Here is a 20822-nt window from a genome sequence, read left to right as displayed (position 1 = left end):
ATGTAAGAGAGCATTATAATGATTGTTCTTTAGAAACTTGGACTGGCCCTGTTTAAGTTGGCAGTAGTCATTTTCAGTTGTTGACATGTACACAGCCACCCAGGGCAGTGTAGAAGTCTGCACGGGCATAAAACTGAAGCCCGAACCCGGCCCATACGCAAGACCTTAAGACCCGACCAAGCCTGAATGGTACTGCCAAATTTGAAACCCGAACCCGAAATCGGTCACTCTTTACCTCTCGGAGTAGACACATGCACGCACGGAGATGGATTCTCAGAGACGCGGTTTTATAATTTTTTGCTTGGCTGCTATGCACTTGAGTTCATAGGAAATGCCATGCATCGAGAAAAACTATTTTAGAAATCTGTAATACTTTTGAAAGTGGGGAATGGCTGATAACCGTAATGGGCCTACTGAAAAGGCTAGCACTATAAGCAAAGTGAATAGGCGTGCAGGCATTACTGGTTTAAGCTACCTTCCGCGTCATAACATCATGCAAGCCAACACACCAGGACACACATTTATTATACATTTTTTATGGAATTAATTATCCTACCTGGCAATAATTATCGTACTGCAAAAGGGCTGTAGCCGACTCATTTGGCATTTCGTGAGTTTTCGTTTGATTTCATCCATTGCGAACAGTTAGCTAGGTTGGCTCTGTTACACACATACGAGAGAGAGAGCGACCACGCTCAAGATTAGTTACAAATTTCTTCTAATAAAAATACATTTAAAACATATAATAATAATTCATTTTCACTTATTAAAAAAACAAACCCGGCCCGAGCCCGAAGTTGTACATTAAAAACCGTCCCGAAACCCGATACTTTGTTGGGCAGCAGACCTCTAGGGCAGTGTCATGTGCAATGTATGCATGGAAGAGTTCTTCAACAGCTAATTAGACACACAGTTTTGTTTATTTCCTTCCACTACAAGCAGCTCTCCCTAGAGAGAGCAAGAGGCTTTTTCATGTTGGAGAGGGGTCTTTTTCATCCACATTCAAAACTGTGTTTTTTGTAATTCCAGCTTGTTCAAGACTGATGTCTAGGGCAATGTTCAGGGGTCTGCGGGGGTATGTTGTGCAGATGGTGTAAATGGCTGGGTGGTAACCAATCTTCACCATCCAGTCCAGAAGTACCTGTATGACAGGAAGGATAATTATTGTTTACACTTTTAAGAATGCATACAAGAATGGTCACTGTAAGCAGATAGTTATTTAACCACAGGTTTTTGCCATTATATCTTTAAAAAAAAAGTCTGCATCTTACATTTATCTTTTCATTTAAATATTTGGACAGTAAAACTATATGGCTAAAACAAACTAGTTTAAATAGCTTTTTATATTGCTTGTGGCTGTGCTACATTGAAAAGTGATGGAGAGTTAAATGAGCCTTAGAATTTCTTTAATGATCCCACCAGGTCAGGTGAGCAGAATTCAACGGTACTGGGAAGAAGCAGAAATGAAGGTAACTATGAGCACTGAAAGTGGAATTAATACTGGTTTGAACCTGTGCAGTATCATCAACTTTTTGCTGAGGACACAGAAAACTTGTCTATGTGTGTTTCTCAACAAAAAGTTCATTAGAGTTGCAGAAGAAGAATTTGTAAAAAAAAAACTTAACTCAGGGTTGAGATTACAAAATGTGGGTTTGTTGCAATGTTAAATGTCAGGCAACCAGTCAAAAATAGAGGGAGGGGAGGACAAAGTGACTTTGCAGAGCATGATGGAGCAATGAAGACTTGGCATCACTTGTGTTTAAAGGGAGCAGTGTCCATTTGCCTGCACTGCCTCTTCTCTTGCTTCCTATAGGACACAGTCTTATAGGACCCCACAGAATAATGGTATCGGCACTTTGACTGCTGTTACATTGGAGACAGCCCGGTAGTGAGGTAGAGGAACCTCTTACATCACAAGGCAAGAAATTTGATGGCTTTGGGGGAAAAAAAGACTTCCAAGTGGAAATATATAAAACTGAGGTAAATCAACCATTAAAGAAAAAGAACTTTGGCTTGCTGTGCATTGTAGGATTTTGAACTCTTTTCTTCCACACAAAATTTAGCCTCTTGTAGTCTGGTAGACCAGCTGGGCATTAAAAACAAGGGGGATGTTTTGGAAATTGCTGTCCAATCAAGACCCAATCATCTCTGACTGTCTACAACGTGTTCAGCAAGTCACATTTCTGTGATCTCTGAACTTGCTTCACTTGGAGCTCGTTGTTTCAACTCCTAAAAGCAAATAATATTTATATTATAGTTTATGAATTGCAGTTAAGACAGTAGCCATTGGCACACACTAAAGTTTTCTCTAAACACTGTGATTTGCTGTTCTTTTCTCCTGTTTCTGCATTGCAGATTTATATTCAGCACTTCTGGAATACTATGGTAAATTATGCATGTGTTATTGATGATACATTAGGTTTACTTGAGGGTGTTGCTGCTCCTGGGCACAGTGAACTCTTATCGCCAGCACGGCTCCTGCCCCCAGTCCACGGACAGGCTCCTCCACCATGGCCACCAGCAGCCCTGTCATTTGACAGGTTGCAGGAGCAATAGCGCCTGACAGGAGAGGTAGTGCCGGAGAGCAGTGTCCCTGTGCTAGAAAGCTGAGAGAGCCCTTGCTATATAATATCAACCTTGTCTGGGACGTGCTCTGCCTACTGTGCAGCACCCCTTCAGAAAGCAGTGCTCGCAGCTGGCAGCTGACATGACCCAGGCCTGAACATGCATCATCCAGGTGACAGCTCAGCCTGCACTCAGAAGCAGCAGCTAGGAACGGCTTTTACTGGTTGAACCTCCTACAAGTTCCATGATGGAGGCTTTTCAAAAGGACTTTCTCAGCTTCCTTATTTCGTTTAAAAAATACCTAACAGTTAACCACCTTAACAGTGGGTACTGAACCCATCATGCATTTTACCAGGATGGACTTTAGATTAGGGTGGTGGAGTCCTTAGTGTTGCTGCCTTACAGAGCTGGAGCCCTGGATTCAAATATGGATCTGAGGTGCTACCTGTGTCAAATGTTTGTGTGGGTAAGTAACTCATTAACTCACTTCTGGAAAAACTGGCCCTAGACATGAGTGTGCCTCTGTGTTTATATCTGTCTGATGTCCTGTCCAGTGTGAATCTTGCCTTGCGCCTGATACCTTCTGGGATAGAATCCAGCTCCCCTGCAACCCTGTATTGGATAAAGCAGCTAGAAGATGGATGGTTTGATATTTTAAAGCAAAGTATATCTTAATAAATCTAGCTAAACGTAAATATAAAAATGTCTAGAGAATTACAGAAGTAAATATCTACTGGTAAAGCCTTTACCTGTAATACCTGTAAAGGAAAACCAAACATTTAACATTATGCCAAGACTCAGAAGACGTTAACAGCTTAGATTCAGTTACATACCACTCGAGTAACAGAAGAGGGTGCAATGGAATCCTTGTGAACCCAGCGCTGTGTTTCTTGAGGCTTAGTTTTTATTTATGAAGCTTCACCTAGTCCTCCTAGCTTGAAAGGCACATTAACAAACATCCCCTCACCCACAAATCAGCACATTCTGAAAACACCTTCAATGGGAACTGGACTCAAGGGAACCTACTTGTGAGCTGTGAGACTTGAGAAACGTCCTTCTGAAAGTCCTTCCGCTGGTACATCTGAGAGCCACCGTGACTGCCTGCAACACCACAGGAAAACGTCAGCATCGGCAGAGGTACTTCTAGACATGTAAAGACACTCTGTGAAGAAGGCGATGCAAAACCTTAAATATTGAGATCTTACGTCTTACATTAAACTGGAGTCATCAAATTCCTGACACTACTGGTACACTGCAAATATGTACACTTAGTCAAATTTTAAAAATACCATAAGCATGAAGTGCACCTCAAATTCGCAGTGCATGCCTACCGTCTGACATTACTAAATTACTACCTTGTGCAAATAGATCTTTCTGGGATTAAAGGTGTGATAACTGCACTGTGGATTTGATGACCAGCACAGGGCTTCTGTTAATGCTACACGGCCTGTATAGCCACTGAACTTGGCCTTTCATTGTCCTTGGTGAACTAATCTCTCAATTTTGTAACTTGGGACTAATTTATTTACTTTGTGTATATTTTCTTTCTCATCATCTGTGAAATACATTGTGTGATAAAGGTAATGTAATGTGTTATGTCTATTAAATGTATTGTGTAATGTGTTATGTCTTAACCTGCCTGCAAAGCAAATTTACCATCTGGGACAATAAAGTAAGAAGGGATACATAGTTAACTCTATGACATGCATTCCCTCCCCCCATACACAATGCAAAGGGCACCAGTTCTTTTTGCTTCCTGCTAGACCAGACATGGCAGCCAGTTAAGTTATTGAATTTATCTGTTTCAAAGCAGGAATGCCTTAAAGGCTAAACATTGTCTGACATAAGCAATTTGCAGTATGCAGGCACAGAGTCAGAGGGAACATATTACCTACCCCTTCAGAGTCTTCTGGTGGTTCTTCAGGTAAAACAACAACCTGTATAAAGCCAAGAGATCAGCCTGTAATTCTGAGATAAAGTGTTTTGCTGAAAGTAAATGTACATTTTAAATAAGGGAAAGACAACACGCAAACATGTAGTTCTCTGGTGTCTGGAACAAAACCTCAGAGGCAAATTAATCCAAAATCCATGACTACAAAACCTAGCGAGTTCTCTATTAAAAGCAAAAAACAAAAAGTAATTACCCAACTGTACCTCTAAATAGAAGTACAACTGTTTGCAAAACATGAAAGGAAAATGAAAAACAGCACCATTTAAAGGAGAACTGCAGTCCCAATTTCTCAGACCAGTCTCTCGGTAATGAAATAAATTCATTGATGGTTTAGAAAACAATTACAACTTTCGAATGAAGTACAAAATTGTCAACTTTGTGAAAAGTACTGTAAATCACCATGTTGTCACACACCCCTGGTTCCTGGAGAGTGAGAGTTCCCACGATTTGTGATGTGACGTGGCCCTTCCTACTCACTAGTCACTGTAATAACTAATGAGATGTACGAGCGAATAAGTACAGGTTGGGCAGCAGATATTTTACCACAGAAATGTTCCAACATGATGTGCATGCAGAGTTAACAAGTAAGTTCCATGTATCCGCAAAACAGTCTCGCAGTCGAGAGCATACTTCTGTTGGATTAAAAGAGATGTATTCACAGGCCTGCTTGTTTATAATGTAATATAAAATAATAGGGCCAGAGCACGTCACCAGAAGTTTTGTTGCGTTATTCTGAATGGCTTTGAGCATCCCTGGAAATTTTGTCTAGTTTGTGATGTAAATTGGAGGTTTTATAAGTTACTGTGCACATTTTACTTTCATTGTGGTTTGAAATGCACTCACTGATGTGGATTCTTTCGAACCCTGAAAAATAAAAAGAGCGTTGCAGTTCCCCTTCAACGCTGTGGGAGTTCTGTGGTTTTACTGGCTCTGCGGTGGGCACCTCTCTGGTGAGCTCCTCTGAGGGGCTGCGTCTGTGTTCAGGGTAGAGGAGTGGGGGTTATTTGAAACTGAGTGGCTTACCCTCTTCTGCCGGGGGGGGCCTGGAGGAGGGGGGACCCTGACCAGAGTCTCCGGCAGCCTCCGTCTCCTCATGGCCTCTCGGTTCGGAGTGTCAGAGGCAGGCTCCTTGCCAGCACCGGCATCCTGATCGGAGGCTTCACCCGCCTGTACAGAGAAACCTGCACAGTCAAGACACCGGGACACTCCATTTCCAGGACTTCCACCCAAAGCTGGAGAGGAATCCAGCAATAATTTGTTCTGCTTGAATTTCCCTAGCCTTAGTACAGTTAAAAGTGTATATTCCCTGGCCGTTCCCTTCTGGGAAGTTCCTGGAGTGTCGATTAGGTTTGCCCTGCCTCAGATGTCAATTCAGGTAGTCCCCTCTAGACAGAGCTGCTCTGTGGTGAGAGCCCTGTGATTCATTTATAGCCTTCTTTTTTTCTTTTTGTTCTGTTGTTTTCAAAGATACTGCATCAGTTCCCACTGCTCTTTTATCCTCAGCAAACAAGAGGGTAATTACAGCTACGTGTGACTGCTTAACTACTTTTCTATCGTCATGGCCTTGTTTCCAAGTGCTGTCTTTTTGAGGCTTAGCAACATACAGCAACCTTTTGCACCTATATCTAAAATCTAAGGCTCTTGTTCCTGGAGTTGATGTTTAAAGTTTCCAGACGAAGACACACAGTGGAATGGCTCTGGGATCTAAAATGATCTGGGGTTACATATTCTCTACAGCCACGCCTGGTTTCCCCTTTCCCTTGCGTCCTGAAGTGAGCTCCCATCCTCACCCCAAGTGCCTGCCCCGCCGACAGCTTCCAGAGTTCCCCAGTCGTCCTGTACAGCTTCTCCTCCTTCTTCCTCAGCCTGGACTCCTGACGAGGCCTCAGCACAACCTCCTGATATGTGGAAGCCTAATACGAAACCGAGACGAGGAAAGGGTTAAATTTGCAGTTAAACTTATGGATTTGTTGGACAACAGATTGTCAGCAGATTGTTTTAGTACAGCAAATAAAAGTAATCCCAGATTTCAGATACTTCCAGTTCCAACCAGAATGGCTGTGGGAGTGTGGAGCAAGCTGCCCAGCCATGTTGTTCAAACCGATGCTTTGGCTTCCTTCAAGATCCTGGGATCAATTAACCACTATTGAAAAGGGCCAAATGGCCTAATTTCTTTTCTAACTGTTCTTGCATTCTTACATTTACAGTTTTCTAAGGAATTAAAAATGTATACTAAGACCACTGCATACTGCCGTAGACAAAAGACAAGCTACAAAACCTCCATAAAATTATAAAACGAGACTAGAGATTAAAGTATTTAATTTACAGTCCTATGTGCACTTGTAATTTCAGCAGTACATCACCTACTGTGCTAAAAAGTCATAACTGCCTCTCAGACTGTACCTCAGCAAGAGGAACAGAGCCATAAAGTTAAATTACTACGCTCACATCCTCATGTCTCAAGACTGGAGAGGAGCTCTCAGTCACAAGCATTCCTTTAGCAATGACTTTTTTTTATACATGCTGCATCATGACAGAAATATTTCTGGCACTGACACACGTCTCACTTTGACTAACATATCTGCCTGTCTGCATACAGATAAATGAGATTTGGATACTGATATCCTTGCAGTGTGAACAGCACTGGGAAAGAACTGCAGTGACTGACTGTATTCAGCAAATGGCCTAAAATCACCAGTGCAAAAACGTCAATCGTACATGACCCAGCGTGTACTTTCTCCTGTATTGTAGCACCACAGAGTACTTTGACCAGGGCAAAAATAAAACTCCGAGTCCATAACATTCCATTCCTGATACATGAAAAACCTGTTGAACAGAGCTTTCTTGATCCACGAGAAAAGGCTGAACACCGCAGACACCCACCTTCTCATTGTGTTTCTCCTGTTGTTCTTTCCTGGCCTTGTCTCGTTCCCAGTTCGCTTCATCTTCAGGTACTTAAAAAAACACATCAAATGCATATTGCATCAGACTCTTAGTGCCAAGGGTAGTCTCTGTGATTATTCAAGGTTATTAAATAAAAAGTAAAGGAAAAAAAGGGCAATGTTGGTAAAATACAATACATTTCAAACCCTGGCTGCACAGAAAGTCAGTGATAACCAATGACCAAATGTGTTGCGATGAAGCCGGTACTATTGCCATTCTGGTGGGGGCCGAGAGGTAAGTCTGCGAGTATACTCAGGGTGTGGAGTGGCTGACGCTGACCTTGGGGGCAGACCAGGGGGAGAGGGGACTGGAAGAGGGATCTCAGCCGTGGAGACACTGCCGACACCAGCCACGTAGCCAGAGCCAGCACCAGGAGCCCTCGCCCGGCCAACAGCAGCACGCCTCTCACACCTGACAAGACACACGGGATCTCCCGTTACAACAGGCAATCGCAAAGAATAAGGACACATCAGAATTAGACGCGTCTGAGCGCTGAGGTATGGGCGAACGCACTGGGCTGAAGACCCAGTCCCCCGGCTGCAGGACCGCCCAGCAGAGTGAGCAGATAACTAGGCCGGTGCAAAGGTGGTGGGGAGGATATCCGCAACACAGATGAAAATGAAAAGAGAAGTTTACTTATGAGATATACATATGCACCTTTTCTACGTAACGACGCCCCGGATGATTATGATTTCGAAGAGCTAGAGTTAAAGTGACATTTTTATTAAATGTCTCGGACAAACTCTTAACTTTCCTTTAGTCATTATGGCATTATATGCAAAATTGCGTGGAATAAACCTTTACTTGTTCCTTTGCAGCCTACGCATGCTGACGCAGCTACCTTCTTGAACTACTTCAACCCAATTATTAAAAAGACATGTACAACAGCTTCGTGTCTTCCTCTCAGACATTTTCTTTTTTTAAATGAATGTTTCATAATTGAAAGTTTATGAAATTTTGTTTCACATTAATAAAATCAAGCAAGAACTTTAAAAATAATAAATGCATGAGAACAGTGATGATCATCATGTTACAAAACAGCTTTTGGTGTGACAATTTCATAGAGAAACTACAAAAAGTAGAAACTAGCAATTACCAGGACAGTTCACATAAAAATATAAACGTTAATTGTGAAAGGAGCCTGACGCTGATTTTTATACATCGGACAATTGGTGTTCATGGAATCCTTCAAGATTGTGCGAATTTAGAAAGCTGAAAAGCTATAAAAACTAAATTACGATATTTATATTTATGTGCAGTGATATTACTTGGTACGTATTACAAACACACTTCCATGAATAATAATATAATAGCAAAAGAACAGAAACAGGTCAAAGAAATTATTTCACGTCACTAAACAAACAATTACTAAGACGGAGACCTTTTCTTACCAATATTAGAGTTTTTCCACAAAGCAAGACAACAGAAAGACAGAGACACTATTCCGAATAGTGCAACTGTCTTTAGTGCAGCCATCCCCTTTACAATCAAATTTAATTAGCGAGTATTTTTAAGATCGCTGTATGTAGTTCCCCATTGCTCTTCCTAATGGAAACGCGTATTGTACGATGGGCACCTCTGGGAAATGTAGTTAAGATTACCGAAGAATAAAATCATTGCTGCCCTCTAGCACCCAAGAATGGGATTTCTTGACTTTTCTTCCAAGGGTGCATCACTAAAGAGCAGAGATAGTGTATACCTCAATGTTTTTAAAAAAAAGCTTCATAGTATATATTAGAAAATATTAGTTTATATCAGATACAGTATTTAATTTTTATTATGTATGGCTTAAAGTCCCAGATAGTATTAATTCTGGTTAAACTAATGGTGCCACTGGCTCAAACTAAGCATTTTTTAAAAAAAAAATGTTTAAAACAGTTTTGTCTGTTCAAGGCTTGTTTTTTATTAAACTTTTTGATTCTGATCATAAAAATCTTGCTTCAACAATGAGGGAATCCTTCAGTCTGAATCAAAGTTTAAGATGCGTTTAAGTAATTAAACGGTAAAGGTGATTTATTCATATCATTGTGCCAGCAGCCATATCACTCTGTAGCTCTCAACTGCCTACCCACTGAAGGTAAGCAGGGTTGAGCCTGGTCAGTACCTGGATGGGAGACCTCCTGGGAAGCTATGGTTGCTGCTAAGTGGTGTTAGTGGGACCAGCGGGAGGCACCCACCCTGTAGTCTGTGTGGATCCTAATGCCCCGGTATAGAGGCGGGAACACCATACTGTAGTGGGGGCTGTCTTTTGGATGAGAAGTTAAACCGAGGTCCTGACTCTCAATGGTCATTAAAGATCCCAGGGTGTTTCTCGATATGAGTAGGGAGTTATCCCAGTGCCCGGGCCAAATTTCTCCCCTCGGCCTTTACTGTGGCCTCCAAATTGTCCCCATGTATGATTGGCTTGGACTGGCGCCCCGTCCAGGGTGTACCCTGCCTTGTGCTCGTTGCTTACCAGGTAGGCTCCGGCTTACCACGACTCCATTATGGTATAAAGCGGTTTGGTAAATGACATGACAATATCATTGTGGGGATCTTCAGCAAAACTGTTAACATTTAAAGACCCCCCACCCAAAAACGAAGGCTCAGATATAATAAAGACAGAGATGTAGGAAAGAATTTCTCTAAATATGCAGCAATAATGTGGTAGAAAGGGCAATGGAAAGGCCATGAGAAAAAAATGCTGAATTCTGTCTTTGTGGCATCTGCAAGAAGGAGAACAAGTCCCATAAAAGAAATGTATTTTTGCCAGTGCAATAATAAAAATGTGCGAAGTTGAAAATATCAGCTGTTCCTTACAAACGTTCCGTTAAACCACACTTGATTTTTTATTATTAAGTTTTTTTAATAAGTTTCAAAACATTTAATGCAACCCCATACATACGTGTTTACCAAGTGTGTCAATATATACTTATAGTATAAAACATACTTTAAAGCCCATTTTGTTTTATTGCAAAGTCATCTTGTTTCAGGAACAAAACTCTCTGGATGTGATGAGAGTGAAGGTACATGTCTCAGACAGGACTGCAGGTCAACAGTGACTGTGTCAGAACACCAGTGGCTTTGATTTTTCCCAGGGAAACTCTTCTCTCCCAAAGTGCCCATAGCACGCTGTTTTCTGATAGATGGGTCTTTTCAAATTGAGCTCCCTGTAGGAAAAATTAGACAGCTTACTACAAACTCACACAAAATCTAGCCGCCAGAGAAATAAAGTTCACAGATTCTTAGGTTTACAGGTTCCAGCTCTAATTTAAATTAATTTCTAACCTAAATACTGTGTATGTATTTCAGATTTTTATTAATTTGGGGCGCAGACTGCAATTGGAAAAAGCATTTGGATGCTTTTTTTATGGGTATTCCACACACTTCCCTGAATCTTGAAATGTTTCTCAGAAAAGATCCAATTCCAGTGCTTGAGGACCCCAGTCCATCATGTTGTCACACTGTCGGCTTAATCAACATTAAACCCAAGACAAAAGGTTTAATATGGTCTAATTAACGCTTAACTGTACCACAAACCTTCAAATATGTTAGGCAGTGCCCTTCAAGGCTAAAGACCTGCAACAAACCCTGCCACAGACAGATCTCTCATTACTGCCACCACATCACTGAAATATTATTTTCACATACGGAGACATCCCACAGACAAGCAGGACTGATAGACGTTTGAATACATTAATACAGTATTTGACAGCCTGTCGCACCTGAAACAAAGCTTTCACTTTGTCTTGCCACATCTTTTCCAGTGTATGTGAAGAGCAGATATTATCAGATTAACAGATATTATCAACATTGAGTTCTGATGACGACAGAGCCTCTCACAGGGGAATCACTTGTGCCTATTATTATTATTATTATTATATATATATTATTGACATTTTATACAGTATCTTGTTCTTGGTTCCACCACAGCTTGGTGGAATAAGTTATTTACGGCATTAGTTGGTTAAATATGATATCATTTACTTCAGGGTACAATGTAAGAGGTTATACTAAATTCTGTCCAAACAGAAAACTATTACATCAAAATTAGCATGGGTGAAGTTTTCAAAATCTGTCTCAAATTAGAAAGAAAGGAAAAAAAAACAGACCTAACTATGACCCCAGGTCGCAGGTCAAAGTTCTTCTTCACTATCTCCAGCAGCTCATCTTCATCTCTAGTCGAAGTGCCATAATGAAAGACTGCGATGGACAGCGGGTGGCTTATACCGATGGCATAGGAGATCTATTACAAAACAAGAGAGCAAAGGAGAAAGGCCTTGTTGCTTTTTGTACAGTAACCTTTTTTTAACATTGTCTTCCATGCAGCTGCAGGCAACTACCAGAATGTTTCAAAAAGCACAGCTTAAATGAAGAAATGTTGTTTCTTTGGCAAGGACAGCTCTCACGGCTGACAGTCCCAATTGTACAACGTGAACTTCACCCGCATAGAAACACACTTCCCAAGCAACTGTGGCGAGAGCCCTGGACGTTGGTCAGAGTATTTGCAGTCTCACAAGGTTATTTTCCAAGTCCCTGTCTTCTGAAGAACAAACAGATTCTGAAATACAACCCTGGTTTTTATCTCTGTCACGTATGTCGGAAAGGACGAAATGTGGAGAGGCAGGAGAGCGGAAAAAGACCCATATGCGTAGTGGCGGAACGGGGGCTCAGCAGTTCAGGAGTCGTATAGAAACCAATGCCCCCAGGCAGCGGACATGGGGCGACCTGGATGCTAGGTGGGCCTCAGGACATCCGAACATCAATGTTGAGCAAAGGTGAATGAGAGACCCGGAAATATATAGCCCCAGAGAGAGAGACACCGGAAGGACAGCAACGCACAGGAAACGAGGGACAGGATAGAGTAGGAGCGCCCTCTGGCTGCAGAGGGCGTGACTCAAAGCCATTGTTGTATCTTTACTGCAGTTATTCTTCTCTAGTCCGCAGCTGTTTCGCTGATTTTCGCTCCTTCTTGAACAAAGGTGAAGCTGTGGTCGAACTGGCAAGAGAGAACAACGGGGTACCCTCAGGACCTGAGGCTTGTCGCCTGCCCCCCGCCTACCTGGACCAGGACTCTCCTACAGAGCCCTGCTTTCACCAGGGACTTGGCCACCCAGCGGGCCGCGTAGGCTGCGGAGCGATCCACTTTGGAGTAGTCCTTCCCAGAGAAGGCCCCCCCGCCGTGGCCGCCCCAGCCCCCGTACGTGTCGACAATGATCTTCCGCCCCGTCAGTCCTGCATCACTCTGTTTAGGGAAGCAGGCAAGACCAGGACTCAGCACTTTCGAGCTACTGAACGCCTTGTGGGAAACTAAAACTGGGAAATGGTCAAACTCTTCTTTTGGAAGAAATTCTAAACATTTAGCCAAAAAGACATAGATGTGCAAGTTGCTTTCTTAATCAAAGCTGCTGAACTTCATCATGTCAACTGCCTGATACTCTCCACCTGGCTTACCACCTCCCTTAAATGGAGTCTGAAACTTACGCTATGTTTATTTACACAAGTTAATTGTTTTGTGGTCTGGTACTTTGCTAGAACACATATAATTCAAATAGTCAATGCATCACTGAATATCACAGAATGGAAAGTAGGTAAGACAAGGATTTTCACAGTCCAAGCTATTCCCCCAAGAACCAGCAGCGTCTTTTCAAATGGATAAAAGAACATTAAAATCACGTGCTTCATAGCTCTATACGTAACTATTTTGTAAAGGCTAATGATTTACATTGCAGGAAAAAGATGGCCGAGTTCCTAATCCCCGAGGCTGACTGATCCCTTTAATCCAGAGTCTAGCTTGATTATAAAATTCAGAATTTCACTTCTTTCTGTATTCCGTCCATTCTCCCCACAACTTGCTAATTAAGAAGTTGCTGCATTTTCTTCGCCCTCAACGGCTCTCAGTAGCCGAGCAGAGATGGGGAAAATGACATCAACCCCTCCCAACACAAAAGCAGAGATCCAATTATATATGTGCCACACAGCTGCACATGGGCAGGTGTGAAACACAGAAATCAGTTCAGGGTTGATAGTAATTACTAACCCTATCCCTGAACAGAAAAAAAAAGGTCTAAACAATAAATTGCAGATCACTTAGCCTACTTCAGAGCTCAAATGAAACCAAAACCACAATACACAAGAGTGCTCTAGGATCAGGGCTGAGAAATGCTGCTCTGCTGTATTAATTAAATATCTTCATACCCTGGACATGGATGGCTGTTCTAATTAACTCTTCCATACTGTACCTGCGGTCCACCAACGAGAAACTTCCCACTTGGCAGTAAGTGATACACAGTTTCGTCATCCAGATATTTGGCTGGGATGACAGCTTTGATCACCTTCTCCCTCAGGTCATCTCTGATCTTCTGCAGGGACACGTCTGGACTGTGCTGGACTGATATGACCACTGTGTGAACCCGTACGGGCTCCATTGCTCCCTCGTTGTCACGGTACTCCACGGTCACCTAATGGAAAGGCAAAGAGGCAATGGCCAACTTTGGGTACGCAGGCCTTTTTCCATGAAAACATTGAACTTTCTAAACTAGTGGAAGTGTGCCAAATCAACATTTTCAACTTCACAAAGAAAAAGTATAATCTGAAAAGTTTTCACGCACTTTCATTAGGAGGGTCATTTCTTTTAGTGCAGTACCGTATGTGATAGCAAAAATGATCGGTCACAGTGGATGATTAGAAAACACATTCAAGGTTTTTGGATTGAGAGCTGTTTAATGAATAGTACGGATAAGGGGAAAATTCTTAAATTGGGGTGACAATTAGTGGAGAACCACAGGATATGAATTAGGACCACTATCATTCCTAATTTATATTAATAACCTAAATTCTAGTATCTAGATAATTAACCATTGTATCGAGAGTTTGGTGTACTACTGTATGTAAACTAGTCATGTTAACAGGAGATTTAGGAAACACTGTAGAAGCAACAAGCCAATTTCAAGATTAGGTAAATATGTGGCAGGTGACATTTAAAAGGCACACAAATCCAACAGTATAAATACAAAATACAAATACTCATCTTAAGAAACTACTTCTGAAAAATAACTTTAGGTTGACACATCATTTCTCTGCTTCAGACAATGTATGGAGAATTAGCATATAGAATTAAAACGGAGGGATGTTTTTCTTAAATTGTGAAATGTGCTACAATTTTGATCACCATATCACAAAAAAATATATTACTGCTGTAGGACAAGTATACTATCAGCCTTTAAGGAATCTCTAACACTGACAGGCTAAAACAACATAATGTTTTTAGTCTTGTACAGAGAACACTATGAGGAAACCTTAATCTAATATTCATAATTCTCAAAGGCACTGATCAAGCCAACCCAATAAAAGTCTTTAGAATCAATCGTAAAACATGAACCAGAGGACACAAGTGGAAAAAGCAGCACAGAGTATTTAAAACTGGAAAGTGAAATCACTTTTGTACACAAAGGAATGTGGGTGTCTGGAACAAATTATCCAGCCATAGTGTTAAACCTGAAACCCTACCTTCTTTCAAGCAATAGATAGAGGATATGCTCAGATTAATTTGGTAACAGCAATCAAATGAACTAAAGAGTAGAATGGCCTCCCTGTGAAAACTGTCTTATGTTTTCATAACCGAAACAGGGAAGTAATTTTACTGTCTAGAGTACATTATACTTATTTTTCAACACTTTTCAGGCAGGTCAAGTAAGTTGGCTCAAGGAAAGGGTACTTCAAATGAAATGTGGCCTCCAAGGTTCAACCCTAATTTTAATTTCCCTGAATTTAGTAATTTATGAAGTTAAAACAGGTGTAAAATGCATTGGGAATACATGATCTTTTTTTGTAGCATCACATCATTGAACTGTGGGGCTCCAAGAGCACAAGATGGGAAACTTTGCTTACTTTATTACACTTTGAGTTCTGACAATTACCAATACAGTTCGGTCCTACAAGCAAGGTATCTTACCTGTGTTTTAGAGTCCGGTCTGATCCATGGACATACTCTGTTTCTGGAGAGCTCTTTCATCTTAGCATTGAGCTTGTGAGCCAAGAGTATGGTCAGGGGCATGCACTCATCTGTTTCATCAGTAGCATACCCGAACATGAAACCCTGTGAGGAGACCACATATATTATGAGAATTCTTCATTTTATAACAGGGCTACACTACAGCTAGAGTCTTTCATTACCACTGGATTTGTTTTACAATTACTTGTCACTAAAGTGTTTTTCTATGGAAATGTTAGTTCAACGGACATCATTCATTATCAGAAAGCTGCTTATTCCTGGACAGGGTAACGGGGTCACACCAGCATATAGTCTAGCCTGTAGGTATTAGGTGCAAAGCAGGACTATACCTTGGGCAGCACGCCAGTCTATCACAGGGTGCACTGACTGACTGAAAGCACAAATACAAGCACGCAGATAATTTAGAGACACCAATTAGCATAACGAGCATGGCCTTCAAAGGTGGAAGGACACAAAAGCACCTGATGAAACAACCCATGCAAACACAGGCAGAACACGCAAACTCCACACATAAGTTGGCCCATCCTGCCCTCAACTGAAACAATGACCCAACAGCTGCAATTCAATGCTAACCACCAGCTTTCAAATTTCATTCAACTTAATATTCTCATGTCTGTAGCTATTATGGCCTAAGTATGGGATTTCATAAGACCACTTGTTAGTATTTTATTGCAGAAAGAACAAATTATAAAAGGGGTGCAGTTATTGTGTGATTTATGTTTTGCAATCTTAGATTGTAATGTTTTTAGTATGTATGCTTGGCATTCGTTTTCAGTTTGCAATTCTATAACTTTAGCCTGTTCAATTTAATGGTATAATTTGTCAATTTTTTATCCTTTAGCCTATTTTTAAACTATTCCCCTTGCACACCACTGATGAACTCACACTGACAGCTGTTGTACTAGAAATGTGTATTTTAGCAACATTTTGAATTGAGGTACTGTTTCTTCCTTTTCCCTAGTCCTATAGTGATTATGTCCTGAAACTCCCATGCCGATATTGTTAATTTGGGATCTGTGCTCCTATAGAAGAACAATATATTATTGACATTTCTTTTTAATGCGGTGATTTTTGTTCCCATTATTCCAGAGTATGCACAAGTAAAAAAAGACTTATTCTGTTACACATTTATGCTCTGCATTGCATTTGTCTAACAATTTCTGTAATGTATACCTTTTGGCAGGCAAACTATGTCTAGATGGAAATAAATCCTTAATGTAATACCTGGTCTCCTGCACCAATATCTTCCTCGTTCCTGCCCTCAAAAACACAGTCTGTGATCTCCCCGCACTGGGGCTCCAAAGCAACCAGCACATTGCAGGTCTTATAATCAAAACCTACCGATGGAAAGGCAAGGTTTAAACAAAGAATTATACTGGCAATGGCACATGATCCACAGTTTTTTTTTTATTTAAATCCAAAATACTTCAATTGCAATAAATCATTTATCATATAATGTCCTGTAATGTAGTCTTTCAAAGCACAAATGAATGGTATACTGGGAAGTCAAAGACATTAAATTTATATAACAGGACAATAAAGAAGCAGAGCACAAAGAATTAGCAAGAATCCAGACTTGCATTTGATTAACAATTCAGTTTAAGCCACTTTATGCTAACATATAGAGCACATTTTCCATAGAATTGGGGTTAATGAAGTTAGAATATGTAGTGGGTTTATTTAAATGACATGGAATATTAATATCTGTAAGTTGTGAAAACATATACTGTATTTTAGCCAAAACAGTTAAAGAAAGAATCCTTCACAGGACGAAGTTAGTACTTTGAAAAATTCAGGGTTTATATTGGACTGAGTGTAAAACTGTGAATGACACAGTGTGTAGATTCACCTTCAGTTTAATTAGCTGACGTCACTGAACATGTCATTACCTCTGCTTGGCACATAGTTTAATTTAACTCTACAGCTTTACACCACAATGTGTTCAATTCTACTAGTACTGGAAAATGCAGAGTGATTAGAAGCATTCTGGGAATTTGTGGCTGAAATGACCATCATGTTTCTAAGGGCAATATGTTGGACAGTACCTTTGGAAGAATCATCATATCCAATTTTCTTGATGGTATTCCTGACAACAGACTGAAGGTCTACAATTGCTTTTGATGTGACCTCTCCGCACAGCAAGATCATGCCAGTCTTTGCTACGCACTCTGTTTGAAAAATGTAAAAAATCTAAATATTATTGAATAAAAAACATACAGAACAATCAGCATGTTTTATATAAGAGGAAAGCAGCCAGCAGCCATATCACCCTGCAACTCACAACTGGCAACCCACTGAAGCTAAGCAAGTGTGAGCCTGGTCAGTACCTGGATCGGAGACCTCCTGGGAAAAACTAAGGTTGCTGCTGGAAGAGGTGTTAGTGGGGCCAGCAGGGGGCGCTCACCCTGCGGTCTATGTGGGTCTTAATGCCCCCGGTATAGCGACGGGGACACTATACTGTAAACAGGCGCCGTCCTTCGGATGCGATGTAAAACCGAGGTCCTGACTCTCTGTGGTCATTAAAAATCCCAGGGTGTTTCTCAGAAAGAGTAGGGGTGTAACCCCGGCATCCTGGCCAAATTTCCAATTGGCCCTTACCAATCACGGCCTCCTAATAATCCCCATCTATGAATTGGCTTCATTACTCTGCTCTCCACCCCACTGATAGCTGATGTGTGGTGAGCATTCTGGTGCACTATGGCTGCTGTCGCATCATCCAGGTGGACGCTGCACATTGGTGGTGGTGGTGGTGGAGGGAAGTCCCCATTACCTGTAAATGCTTTGAGTGAAGTGTCAAGAAAAGCAATTACTATTATTATTATTATTAAAGGCCTGCAAGGCAAATACCGTTAAACACAAGAAGTTTCACTGTTGTCGCATTTCTCTGAAAGCCAGCAAACTATTTCACTGGATTAAGTACACTAGAATGTGTTGAAGCAGGCTATATGTTTGGGCTCGATCCATGTTATAATGGATACTTTTTACCTGTTCAAACCAAACTCAACATGCCATTGGAGAGTTTAATTTGTTCAAGATTAAACCTACGAACAGTAGCAGAGTTAATTATTGGTCTGTTGTTGTCTCATACACAATGATCATGTGAACTGCTGGAATGAGAACAGTCTCTCACCTACACAGGATACCTGACCTGCTGCTTAGACCTGAATTATGGGTAGATAATTTGTTTCCTTGTTTCCATCCAAAACAAATGAAATGATAGTTTCTTTTTCAAGAGGGAAATTTTAATCATTTCCGATGACGGAAACGTAAACCCAACAGGTGGTAGAGAATGTTAACAAAATAACTATTCAGCTTGCTACTGTGTTCTATAAATTATAGGGAAGGGGTAACTCACCACAGGCAACCTTGGAATCTGGGTCTTGAGATAGATATGCATCCAATACTGCATCACTGATCTGGTCACACATCTTATCTGAGCAGAAAAAACACAGGAATGTTGAATGAAACTCAACAGCTTTAACATTATAATTAATCTTACGGCAGCAATAACCTTTGACAGCACAAATTTATTCTTTCTTCAGTTAGAACTCTCTGCATCTCTAAAACCTGTATTACTAGACGCAGTCATATATACACTAAATAAAAAACACTTCATTTAAAAAACAGTTATAAACTGTGATATAAATGTTGCTCAATTTAATGACTGAAAACATACGAAAAATCTGTTTTCTTAGTTTTCACTTTATCACACACTAGGCATGAGGCTGTTTCATCTGATGTAACACAAAGGCAATATTTTATCTGACTTTGCAAGGTGAGATGAGGCGCTGTTACTGAAACTTTGCACTTTGCATTACTGAAAGAGAGGTACATGAGTATTGATAAAAAAAGATTAGTCATCATTATTTCAAGTGTCAGTTATGGCCACACGTAACAGGATAGAAAACCTGTCCATCTCTTTCTCTTCTCTTGCGGTTTCAAAACATGTTCTTACATGACCAAAAACATGGCTCTCACCCTACCGAATACTGTCATACTGTAATGCGCTAATAACGTGATTTACATTTTAAGAAATTCAATCCAAAGTTATAATAAGCATAATGAGACTTAGTCCAGTTTCTATCTTTATTGATAATGTTCATATTAATCGGTAAACGTGCACAGTAGGTGTCTTTACAATTAACTGACCAGTGGCTGATATTAAGCCCAATTACAGAATGTGTCTGAACATGAGCGAGTAACTGAAAACCACTAAATTCAGTGTTGGTTTATGAATGCTTTATAACCAATTCATGGAATGGTAGAGAATTATTTAAAAGGATAACTGTTAAACCAAGATCGTAAAAACTGAATATGAAGACGCTTGTGCTAGTTGTCTTTGCGATAATACTTAAACAGTGTAGTAGTGTTACACCATATTGGGGCAGCTTTTTCTATTGCATATCGTCTTTAGTTTCATTTTATTTAAATCCTTCTGCATAACAATACCTGAGACACATTATTTACTTACCAGAATGCCCTTCCCCAACAGATTCCGATGTAAACAGAAACGTTTTTCTGCTGTTATACTTTCCAGACTTGTTGTGGTTCATTTTTGTACCTTGTATCCTGCTTCAGTACTGTGTATAGTGTGCATTGTACTCGGCTCTTATAGCCTGCCTCTCATCTATTACACCGCCTTCAACAGCCAAGGGGCCCCAGCACTTATTTAATCATTTCCTAAAGACCACGATTACGCAACTTTCTGGTCTCAAGATAAACGTATAAAGATGCAAGGATAAAGTGGCAAGGCGCTTTTCCATATTTCCAGTGTGCATATACAATGCAGCCGTACATTACTTTGGATTTTTTGTTTTATTTTTGGGGGGCTCACTGTAATAATTTGCCCCAAATCATAATAATGAAAGCGATCAAAGGGCTGTACACAAACATGCTGCCCTTAAAATATGAACTTTTATATTAAATACAAATCCTATAAAATTGTAAAAACATAGACCATCTCAATGCATTGTCTGTTAGGTAGGGATCTGATAAATTTAAAAAGCACGACCATCCCACCTGCAGACTGTAACTGCCCATTGCAATTAGAGTTGGCTGTAGCGACTGACGAAAACTGCACATCTGACACTAAAGCGTGGTGCAGGTTAGTGTGTTGAGGTTTGTGTCGTCTGTATCGGCGCCGGGCTGAGCAGGACTAGCTCTCGAGCGCTCCAACTACGGGAAACGGCCGACAATACAAAACAGGAACCGTACAAGCAGAGGCGAAAAAAATAGGAGTAGTCATCTCCATGTGCTGAGATATGAAAGTAAGTCGATTGGATCGCCCCTTTACCTTATCTGGGATATGATCAGGTTTTTAACGCAATCTTGTTGTCTTGAATTAGCCTCTGTGGCCTCAGTACGCTTATC

The 20822-nt window shown here is 40.8% G+C and overlaps 2 protein-coding genes across 2 annotated transcripts; both read right to left on the bottom strand.

The window, feature by feature from the left end:
- Positions 1–901: 901 nt before the first annotated feature.
- Positions 902–9001, bottom strand: ubxn8 (UBX domain protein 8). The gene is made up of 8 exons (XM_088910022.1): positions 8851–9001; positions 7739–7870; positions 7400–7470; positions 6307–6429; positions 5540–5683; positions 4461–4502; positions 3592–3666; positions 902–1141 (listed from the first exon to the last, which is right to left on the bottom strand). The coding sequence occupies exons 1-8, from the start codon at positions 8933–8935 to the stop codon at positions 971–973; spliced, it is 843 nt and encodes a 280-aa protein (XP_088766148.1). The 5' UTR covers positions 8936–9001; the 3' UTR covers positions 902–970.
- A 1279-nt stretch (positions 9002–10280) lies between these two features.
- mat2al (methionine adenosyltransferase II, alpha-like) lies at positions 10281–20015 on the bottom strand. Its single transcript, XM_088910020.1, has 9 exons — positions 19924–20015; positions 18808–18885; positions 17498–17620; positions 16677–16789; positions 15393–15536; positions 13681–13899; positions 12501–12683; positions 11551–11684; positions 10281–10608 (listed from the first exon to the last, which is right to left on the bottom strand). Exons 1-9 carry the CDS (start codon positions 20003–20005, stop codon positions 10506–10508), a joined length of 1179 nt encoding a protein of 392 aa, XP_088766146.1. The 5' UTR covers positions 20006–20015; the 3' UTR covers positions 10281–10505.
- Positions 20016–20822: the final 807 nt, after the last annotated feature.

This window comes from Atractosteus spatula, chromosome 3 (genome assembly GCF_055471065.1).
Source record: "Atractosteus spatula isolate fAtrSpa1 chromosome 3, fAtrSpa1.hap1, whole genome shotgun sequence".
NCBI classification, from domain to species: Eukaryota; Metazoa; Chordata; class Actinopteri; order Semionotiformes; family Lepisosteidae; genus Atractosteus; species Atractosteus spatula.
Note: the sequence above shows the minus strand (reverse complement) of the source record. Positions and strands in the feature narration are given on the sequence as shown.

Coding starts and splice junctions, on each gene's coding strand:
- ubxn8 (XM_088910022.1), bottom strand. CDS start 8,935: ATGGCTGCACTAAAGACAGTTGCACTATTCGGAATAGTGTCTCTGTCT. Junction 7,471..7,738: donor CCCCCTGGTCTGCCCCCAAG/GTCAGCGTCAGC, acceptor TGTTTTTTTAAG/TACCTGAAGATGAAGCGAAC. Junction 3,667..4,460: donor CACCAGAAGACTCTGAAGGG/GTAGGTAATATG, acceptor GTGGTGTTGCAG/GCAGTCACGGTGGCTCTCAG.
- mat2al (XM_088910020.1), bottom strand. CDS start 20,005: ATGAACCACAACAAGTCTGGAAAGTATAACAGCAGAAAAACGTTTCTG. Junction 18,886..19,923: donor TGTTGGGGAAGGGCATTCTG/GTAAGTAAATAA, acceptor TTTTCTGCTCAG/ATAAGATGTGTGACCAGATC. Junction 16,790..17,497: donor ATATGATGATTCTTCCAAAG/GTACTGTCCAAC, acceptor TTCCATCGGTAG/GTTTTGATTATAAGACCTGC.